General features: G+C 29.6%; 1 protein-coding gene across 4 annotated transcripts; it reads right to left on the reverse strand.

The window, feature by feature from the left end:
* Nucleotides 1-44: 44 nt before the first annotated feature.
* Nucleotides 45-3,569, reverse strand: LOC137828155 (RING/FYVE/PHD zinc finger superfamily protein). Of its 4 annotated transcripts, none has more exons than XM_068634609.2 (8): nucleotides 3,137-3,569; nucleotides 2,196-2,522; nucleotides 1,627-1,698; nucleotides 1,421-1,488; nucleotides 1,165-1,315; nucleotides 989-1,069; nucleotides 803-895; nucleotides 45-709 (listed from the first exon to the last, which is right to left on the reverse strand). In XM_068634609.2, exons 2-8 carry the CDS (start codon nucleotides 2,448-2,450, stop codon nucleotides 620-622), a joined length of 810 nt encoding a protein of 269 aa, XP_068490710.1. In that variant the 5' UTR covers nucleotides 2,451-2,522; nucleotides 3,137-3,569; the 3' UTR covers nucleotides 45-619. The 4 variants fall into 4 exon arrangements, with proteins under 4 accessions (XP_068490710.1, XP_068490713.1, XP_068490712.1 ...); XM_068634612.2 differs by having other exon boundaries at nucleotides 2,196-2,493; nucleotides 3,137-3,465; XM_068634611.2 differs by having other exon boundaries at nucleotides 3,014-3,465.
* Nucleotides 3,570-10,890: the final 7,321 nt, after the last annotated feature.

Below are 10,890 nucleotides of genomic sequence, written 5' to 3' on the forward strand. Positions count from 1 at the left end.
TCTATTGACTATTATCTTTATCAATTGGAGGACTATCTGAGAATTGAAAGATTGCAACTTGCATATCAGTACCCTGGATCAAATAGTGACTAACAATGATGCCATGGGAATACAATGTCATTTTCTATGGCTTTTCATTAAGTGGTAATCTGGCCATTACAAGTAACATGAAACTCAAGATGATAGACGAAAGTAGCATCCTAAAATGAAATTAATGCCCCAAAAGTACCTACCAATCTTTGATTGCAATATATACATGCCATGCGTTTTTATATCTAACCGTGTAATTTTCTCTATAATTATAAATTTCTATCTATACATCTGAACAATTTCAATCTGTAAACAAACAGTAATGTAAATGTATAACTTGCTGTTTCCAAGACTTCCCGAAGAGTAGCTATAGCAGAGGGGCTAGGTAACACAAGTGGCATTGCAATGCCTCCTTATGAGCTACGAACATCTGAATTTCAGTGTCCCCATCCTTAGCAAACTCCAGGTTCTCAAGGAACTTGTCTCCGTCTAATTTACATGAAAAAAAATCAGAAGACAAAGTGCAGCATCTTAAACCAAGAGCTTTTCATCCTTCGATTACTTCAAGTGGTTACCGGCTACAATATTTTTACAGTACTTGTATGATATGAGGCTGAGGCTGCAAGTCTGCTTGCTCGCTTTCATCGTCAGATGAACTGGCCAAGCCATTAAGATGCTCCTAACAGTAACAACAACAAATATCAGAGAGTTCATTATATGTAAATAGATGATTCATGTGAGATATAGTGATTGATCCATGGCAGAGACTTACTCGATGCTGTCTCCGATGCCGTTGGATTAATGTCACTGCTCTAACCATGAAGTATATGGGAAGAACAACTCCCACAGTCCGAAATAACAACAGCTATAAAAACTCCATTAAATTGAATAAACCTGGTAAGTACGAGCACAATCTATGCGCTTGCTAAAATTATAAGTTGAGTTATGCAAAACGTACCAAAAAGAGTGGGAAAGAATAGTCCTTATTTCCACTGATTACAAGGGGGAGTGTGTGTCTTAAAATCAGAAGAACCATGAACTGCCCAAGAGAAACAAAGATTGGAAATGTCACAACAGGTAGGAGTAAGTAAGGGCAGAGTGGCATACATGCATAAGAGAGACAAGAGAGGTTACAATGACAGCAATTGAACGACAGCAAATCAAACTTCCTGTAGCAGAGGTTGAATACTGATCATAGTTAGAAGTGGTAACGTTTTGATCGGTGGGGACCATGCTAACCAAATGTGTACTGTTCAAGTCTCTTCTTGAAATCTCCCAATTCCCCCTGACATAAACATCGTGGGAACACATTGGAAAATGGAAACACAAAAACAAGGTTCACAGATTAACTTGTGGGGGGAAGAGTGAGAATTTTTTACTTGGACGTTACCTGAAACTCATTGGAATACGTCCAAACTGAAATAGCGGTGGAGGAGCAGTATAACCAGGCCTGAATTGCTGAATTTACAATATAGGGAAATCATCAATTAAAAGAAATTCAAGTTAATCATAGGTGAAAGCTGTGACATATAACAACACGTGAAACCCAAATAATTGTGTGGGAGAATTAGGGACGAGAACAAAATTTAAGTTTACCTGGTGGCATATCTCACAGGTAGTGTCACCCTTCTCATTACACCATCGTTGTATACATCTACGGTGAGCGAACTGCAAAAAATCAATAGAAGTGCACAATGTTTAAGCCTTAACTTTGGCAGATAAATAAAATTTTGATCACTATACCAAGTAGTGGTTAGACTTAGATAAATATCAGCTGTTAGTATATCTACAACTAATAAAAAATGAAGAGTCAAACAAACACAGAAAAAGATCTTTGTTTCCTGGCATTTCACCAAAATCGTTTGGTTATAAATATATAGGGAGGAAGGAAGATCTTCTATGTTAAAACAATAATTGATATCACCTCCACAAATGCAACCATGTGACTGAATTACAAATACACAAATAATTTTTAGTGTTATAAATAATAAAACAATTAAAGTCACTAAATTTTGTGTTCATCACAACAGATTTGGTTTTCCATTAAATTTTGAAACGCAGATACCATGAATTCTCGTTACAAATGACAACAACACAGATTAAAATACTCAATCACTTCACCTATCTAAGCATATGATTATGAATATACCAGCAAATTCACTAACCTTCAAACTACCACAACAGGAGCAGGGTGTCTCCATATTGGTATCTTCATCGTCATCATGACATATCCTGCATTCTACCAGCTTCCCCGGAAATTTTATATCATCCATACCCACCTTCACCAAATTGAGATCAATTTTGGCGTCATTCACTGCTGAGGATGCAGCCAACATAGACTTATTCCTGCTTTCAAGTGCAGCTTCTAATGTGGATTCAGTAAGCAATCGATCCACCAGTAACTCAAAGTGATCCCCCATCTTTAATACCACAAATGACTACTATACTCCAAGGAACGCACCTCTAGAACATGTAACAATCCTTCAGAGATTCTGGAAATGAAACCCACATGCAAGTAAAGAAACAAAAAATGCATATCAGCAACATCGAGAAGCATATTTAGAAAAGGTCAAATTTTCCGTTTGGGTGCTCATAAAATTGGGGAATTTTATCTTCATGCCGATATTCCCAGTTAGCTGGAGCCCACATAATGCTTGTCAATATCATAAACACAAAGGTCCAAAAGCGGAACAAACACACCCCATCCACAACAACAATTATATTTCTTTTTTGAAAAAAAAAAACAAAGTTAATGGAATCTCACAAACTGCTACAAACATCAACAAAAGTGATAAATTAAACTGAATCATTAATTTCGAAATTCTGCGTCAGAAAACAAGGAATTTGCATTTACAGTGAGAAACACAGCAACTTAAAAAAAGGGTGCACCCCCAGAACCCATTAAGTCGAAGCAAGGGCAGAGGCATTAAAGAGAAAAGAAAAGTAGCGAGAAAAAAAGTGAAGGGGGAAAGAGGAGACATACCCAGATGAAAAAAACGGAACAAGAGAACAAAAAGCAAGCACCTTTACGCACAGAATGACTTAAAAAGAGGAAAGAAGCATCGGAATTGAAAAAAGAAGGGTGGAAAGGAAGTGGGAATCTTACAAGAAGGGGATCGCATTTTGTTGAAGCTAAGAAAGCTTTTTGAAACCTTTTTGCATTTCTTTGCAGAAAACCGGCGACATAAAAAGGGGGGAAAGTTCTGGTTCTACAAACTTGAGGGAAAGAAGAGGTTTGGGAATGAAGCAAGAGATTGAGTGTGGCTGATGTGTAAAGGCAAAAACAATGAAAGATGCGAATTTTCCTTTGTTGTGTTGTGTGAAGGGTGTTCTTATTTATAAGAATGAATGTTGATTGTGAGAGAAGAGGTTGGGACCGCCATGAATATCATTCCACTCTTGCTTCCTTATTTCACCACCGTTCTTGTTAATGTCATTTTGCCTTTGCTTCTTCCTCTCTTTTATCCCATTTTTTCTCTCTCCTTCTTCCTTTTTTCTAACTAACTACCTCACCCATGGGCTTAGTGTGCCATCAACGTGTCCCAACTGAATAATAATAAAAAATAAATAATACTATTCTTTTTAATCTATTTAAAAAAATAAAAAATATTAAGTTTTCCTCTGGATATTTTTAATCCAAATTATAAATTTTAAAAAAAAATCATTGATCATATTTGACCTAACCTAATATGAACTCTACCGTATAAAAATCGCTGTAACTTGTGCATAATAGCTTTCTTTTATTGTGCTGAAGTGGTAAAAATCATAACTATTTTTTTTATAAAAATAACTAAATAAAAGTGACTAGTTATTTTTAATTTTTTTTTTCATAATTACAATTTTCATCCACAAATTGCGACTTATTTGGATAATTGAAGTACCCAGTGTGGTTTCAATCCAATGACTCACACCATCAGCACATGGTTATTTATATAAAATAAAATAAAATTGCAAAAGATATTGTTTTCAATGGCCAAGATGCATAAATAGATATTAATATGGGTAATGATATAGTTTTAGAAGAATATGGATTTAAATAAAAGCTTGATATTAAATTTTAATCAGTTTTAAAATTATTATATTTGTATATGTATTTAGTATGATTTCCTTAACAAATGTCTTAATTAAGAATAGTTCTCACCTGCTAAAATATATTTTTCTCAGTTTTGAAAAAATTCAATAGATAAATAAGTCAATCAATAATGTTGGAAGAAAAATGAGTCCTCATGTAACTCGGTTCATTTTAAAGTAAATTAAGAAGTCGAAAAAGAAACAAAAAAGTATAATAAATAAATCATATATTTTTTATGCAATTATTTTTTAAATATTTTGTTAGTTTTACTCTTTTAACTTCTATACAAGTTCATAAAATAGAAAAAAATAGGAAGAAAAGTATTATGCTTTCTTCGTGTATTTCTCTAAAACTATAAACTTTTTTATTTTATTTAAGTTTTAGGTCTCTATAATAAACTTTTATTAATATTAGACCACACGTATGAGAATACTATTGATAAAATAAGGTGATCAAAATATTAATCTTGATAAATTTTTTGTTCTCGTATAATTGGTGTAATCTTTTTTTCATTAGTTTTGCATGTGGGAACTTTATATTTCATTTGACTAGTAGAGGAATAACTCTTAATAATATGAACAAGTTCATGTGTAATTTTATAGATTAAATATTTCGAAAAATAATTAGAATTTTATACAAAGCATTTTTTTTTAAAAAAAAATTTAAATATTTCTTAGGAACCACTCAAGCTAAAGAAGCTTAACCTAAATTGTGTGAAGATTTTCTATCAAAAAATATTGAAATTTTAAGTTGCAGTATATAGTCTCGTTTATTGCATGGTCATAATTAACTTGAGTTAGTATATATAAAAGTTTGAGTAAAAAATATGGTTTATTGTGATATTTAAAACTTCTTAGATGAGTTAAAAATGGTTTTGTTTTGATCTGCACATTTGATATGTATATATTAGTATATTTATGACTTCTTTTATATATAGTTTGAACATCTCACTAATTTATGATGCTCAAAATATGGTAATTATTATTGAAATCAAACATGATTGTTTAAGTTTTATTTTATTATAATTTGAAGTTTAAACATGAGATATGTAATGAGAATTATCTCTTATCTCACATTGTCATGATAAAGCAGTGACATGATAAAGCGACAATAATAAATGTTAAGTTAAGGATGATCCGATAGTGATCCAATAGTGGGTGACATGATAGGTCCAACACAAACATTTGTTAGGTCGAAATGGCTCTGATATCATGTTATGAAGTGGACTTTAAGCCTAACTCAACCCCATAAAACCGGCTCATAGGGTTGAGGTTTGCACCCACTTATATATAATGGAAGGCTCTAATCTCTTCCAACAATAAATAATTTGAAATGTTTTTTTAAGTTTGTGATTAGAGTAACACGAAAAAACTATATAAAATTATTTTAGAACCTTAGATATATATATATATATATATAACAATTTTTTTTTACTCAAATTCACTTTTTTTTTCACTAAATTAAATAACCACACTTTCTATTTACTTTCTCTCTTCGGGATTCCAAAATTAATCTTCTACTCTTTACACCCCTATATAAACAAACTAAATATTGAATACAAAAAATATACGATATTCATACTAATATAAAATCATTCATTACTTTGTTTATATAAATCAAAATTAATGTAATATATATAATGAGAAGAAAAAAATATTAAAACATTTTTGTTTCAAATTTTTATTTTCTTATACTTTTAATTTTTCATTTTTGTCTCGCACTTTCAAACTCATAATCTTGAAATTCTTCCCAAAAACCCTACGTCTTTTCATGGTCATTTCACTTTCCTTAATTTTATTTTTTGTTTTTGTCTTCGTGGTCATTTATCTCTCCTTAAATGTATTTTACTCATATTTGTTTTTCAAGTATTGTCCCTAATTACGATAATATACTCACATTTTCTTTTTCATGTAGTGTCTCCAATTGCGACAGTAAGTTTAATTATTGTTGGGGATTCCACATTGACTAAAGATTAAGACATTTCAGTGGATGCAAACCTCACCTTATAAGTCAGTTTTATGAAGTTGAGTTAGACTTAAAGTTAACTTCTTAATAATTATTTAGTTTTATATTCATTTTAGTGTCCCCCAAACCTACGTTATAGTTAAATAATATATTTTTCTTTATATAGGTTTAACCAACACTACTTTGTAAATGTGTGTCCCATTGGATGTAGTCTCTAATACATAGCCACACAAAAATATTAGCTTACATTTCTATTGAGACATTAAACTCACACTAGTCTCATGTAATGTCGCTCTTTTGGGAACTCTACCATTAATATTTCTTCCAGTAATATATATTACAATAAAATATTAATTAGAGAGTAAAAATAATTAGTCACTACATTAATTCAATTAAATACTATTTTATAAATTAAAAAAGTATTGATATCTAAAATATTTGTTATTATTAATAAATAATTTATAAATTAATATTTATATAGCTACTAATTTTAAAATCTAATTAGTTGTAACTAAAACTTTGATAGCTAATTACATATCAATTTAAAAGATATCTTTTAATAATAAAAACTACTTTATATACCAATAATTTTTTTAGTCTATAGAATAATATCTAATTTAGTTGATTTGATAGTGACTAATTATATTTTGTCTCTAAAACTAATTTTTATTTAATGATTTGCTTTGATATATATATAATTTTTTTTTTTCAAAAATTAATTCATATATTAAAAATAAGTTATTCATAAATACAACCTAATATTATTAGGTAAAAGAAGCTAACCAACAAAATACAAACATTTAACATAAATTGCATTAAATTTCATTATATATTTATATCAAGTGTGAACCACATATTCTTTTTGGTAGACATGACGAGGCTATGTGGAAAATTTACCTAACACATTAATTATTTTATCGTTTGTAAATATCCCATTGCAACTTTTAAGAGACCAAGTACAATTATTAAATACTCACTAAATATTTACATGGTCTTTCGTTCATGTAAAATTGAAAAAGTTTTAAAAAGTACTTGCTATGATTATATTAAAAAAATTCTCATCAAATAGACAAGTGTGACCAAAACAATTGTGATGTTTCAAAATATAAAATAAAATTATATTCATTCAAAGAAAGACAAACTAGGTAGATTAATTGCAAAACTAAAAGAAAGCAGACACTTGTTTACACATACGACGCATGAAAATAAATTTCCTTTTTGACTTGCCACATTTCCATTTCCATGTTCTCTTCAATATATCGTTTTCTTCCATCACCAACCCCATTCAGTAAAAACAATCACAATAAATAATTTTCTCTAATTAATTATGTTTATGTTAAGCTTTATACTAGTGTGAAATCGACTAGAGATTATAATATTTCATTATATATAAGTGTATGCAAATCTTATCCTATGAATTGATTTTATTAGAGTTAGATTTAAAGTGGAAGTTAAAGTGTATCTCTTCCGATATTATTACGAAATGGACTTTAAGCCTAACTCAACCCCATAAAACCGGCTTATAAGGTTGAGGTTTGCACCCACTTATATACAATGAATGAAAAACTCTAATCTCTAGTCGATATGGGATCTCCAACACACCCCTCACGCCGAGACTGTCAACTCGTGCGTGTGACTATATATTATGGGTGGTTCGATAGCGGGTGACACGATAGGCTCAACAAATACTCGTTAGGATAGGCTCTGATACCATATTACGAAATGGACTTTAAGCCTAACTCAACCCCATAAAACCGGCTCATAGAATTGAAGTTTGCACCCACTTATATACAATGAAAGACTCTAATCTCTAGTCGATGTGATATATAAGATAAAAGTTAAAGTGAAATTTTAAGTTTGTTACATGAACAAATTTTCTTCTTTCGATTTTTCAAGATTACATCTTACATAGATTAATTTTTAGTTAAACTTTGCGTTGATGCAGCTTTTAATATTTTGGTTTCTTTCCCTTAAAAGAAAACCCTCTTGAGAATATGAAGGCTTAAGTTGAAGTTCCATTAAAGAACATTAATTGAATATAGAAGATTGCAATGAGAGCATTGCATGCAAACCAATAAACACAAAATGGTAGTTGAAACAAGTGACAGTTAACGACACTGAGTATTAGATTCAAGAACGTCACCATTATCATTATCATTAGAACACAATGAAGCATTAGGTTAACCCACGACAATTATGATGTTTGACTGGTTAGGTTTAGCAAAGTCTGAGGTATGGACTTTATTCACTCATAATGTGAATGTATTCCATTTAATACATAAACTCACCCTCTCTTTATACTTTTATTATTGAATCTGGTTCATCTTCTTCCTGCTCCATTATAATCATGGAGGGCTATGCAAATCTCATGCGTACGAAAAAACAGATTCCAATTATTGTGTAGGTGAACCACCAAACTAATTTAGGTGTTTATAAGTGCACGGAAGAATATCAAAGATGGTGCCTCATGCAATTCATTTTGACTTATTTAGAAACTTTTTAGTCAAAAGACGAAAAGCCAACATGGCAAAAAACTATACGTGTTTCTTTATTGAATTATTGTGAAGCTATGAGGTAGTAGATTTGTTCATTTGGTTTATAAATTCAAACTTTTGTGTCACCATCATTGAAGGAAAAAAGGAAACTAAAAATGCCTTCTTAATTTACAATTATTCTCTTCAAAGCTGTAATCATTCATGGGCAGTTTCTTCATGGGTAGTTCTTCATGCACCCTATAATGTCCTTACCATGCAAAACCAAACTATTTCTATTATTTTTTAAAAATCCTAAAATACACTTCAACTATTATTTTTTAAAAATCCTAAAATGCACTTGAATTGTATTTATTTTTTTGCATTCTGGATTATGGAATCTCGAAAATTTTTATATTGCCAATTTCGATAAAATTTTGGACTCACCAATCCATAATTTAAAATATGCATTTCACATTCAAAAATGCATCATTAAAAAAAATATCCAACAATCCGTAACAGAAACATGCATTCCGATTCAGAAATCTATAACTAACAAAAATGGGATTTAAAAAATTGGGAGTCCATGAAAAAAATGTAGGGGTGCAGAAAGAAGATCATGAACTGCAACAACCTAACACAAGATGGATTGGGCCAAACTACTTGTTTATTTAGGCCCACAAACGATAAGCCCAATTGCCTTCTCTGTAGGTGAATCATGCATCTGCATCTACATTGTAGAGTAACAAATTATTAACACTATTACGGAGAAGTAGAATTAGATTAATACATTTGAATTAAATTTGAAATTCAAGTTTAAAAAATAAGAGTGTCAAATATCAAAATTGAATAGTATATACTTCCCAACAAAGCAAGCGATTCAAATCCTCAAAACAGATGGCCAAACGCGAGTATCGTTCGTTCTTTCACCGGCGCGTGGTGTCCTGACAGTTCGGTGGGATGATCTTATTAATAGTATATACTCGGCCGGTGTTATATATATATATATATATATATATATATATATATATATATATATATATATATATAAAATTAAAAAAAAGTTAATATATTATTTTGAGTTTAATTTTTGTTATTGTTGTATTTAAAAGATTTATTAACATGATTTACTTTCTCTATTTTAAAAATAATGATGGAATGTATTTTATGAACCATTTTTTTATTTTCTAAATTTTTTTAGTTAAGCTTGTTATTGAATTATTAATTATTTAAAGTAGTATTTGAAGCCTAAATAATTAGAACATCACGATAATTATAGGTCAATCATAAAACTAATAATTTTAAATATATTTTAATTTTTTTTACTTAAGGAACATTATGAAAAAGTCTTATTGATTAAATATTTAGACAAATATAATTTTAATTTAACATTATTTAAAAGAAAATTATAACAAAATTCATTAAAATAATTAAAAAAATATATTTAATATTAATTGAAAAATATTATTCATATTATGCAAGGCAAAGATATTTAATAGAAAAGAAAAATAGTGGGAGAAAAAAAAAGTTAAAGGAAGAACGAGGCAAATACACTGAGATATTTAGTGAATTTCCTTTGTTATATAAAAGAATGAATGTCATTTTGGTTTTGCTTTTTTTCTAACTAACTACCTCACCCACACGGGCTTAGTGTGTCATCATATTAACTATCATCACAAATACAATCTACTTTTAAAAGAAAAATATTCATTTCTTTGAGATAAAAAAAGTAAAAAAATATTAAGTTTTCCTTTAGATATTGTTTTTTCATATTAAGTAAACAAATATTTTTTGAGTAAAGAATCTCCTATAACCAAAACCAAAAGCAATTAAAGAGTTGAAAAATTAAACAATTATTATATATAAAAAAAAGTAATTGTTGTTAGAGGAGAATTCATAATTCATAAAAAAATTCAACTCTTTGGCACAAATGTTTTGATTTGAAATTCAAAGTGATTATTAATTATGTTTATATGAAACCATGTATTTTAGATAGCGGAACAAATCACATTATATCTAATTCACAATTTTTCCTACACATTTTCTCATCATTTATTTTAAATGTTAATTTGCCCACAAGCGTAACCAAATATTTTTTCACATGGTTGTGTTTTGCAGCAGGATGATTGACTCGGTAAACAAGCAGGTTTATACTATATGTCAATCTCCATTTAATCTATTGCATTGTGACATTTAGGTTCTCATGAAACCCTAACTTATTTTGGAATTTTTTTTCTCACTATAGTCAATGACTAGACTATACTAGATGTACTTGACTATTTCTTATGAATAACAAATCGGAAACCCAACATCTCTTAGAATCATTAATTACATTTGCACAAAATCAATTTT

Source organism: Phaseolus vulgaris, chromosome 7 (assembly GCF_051622355.1).
Source record: "Phaseolus vulgaris cultivar YP4 chromosome 7, ASM5162235v1, whole genome shotgun sequence".
In the NCBI taxonomy this organism is placed as follows: Eukaryota; Viridiplantae; Streptophyta; class Magnoliopsida; order Fabales; family Fabaceae; genus Phaseolus; species Phaseolus vulgaris.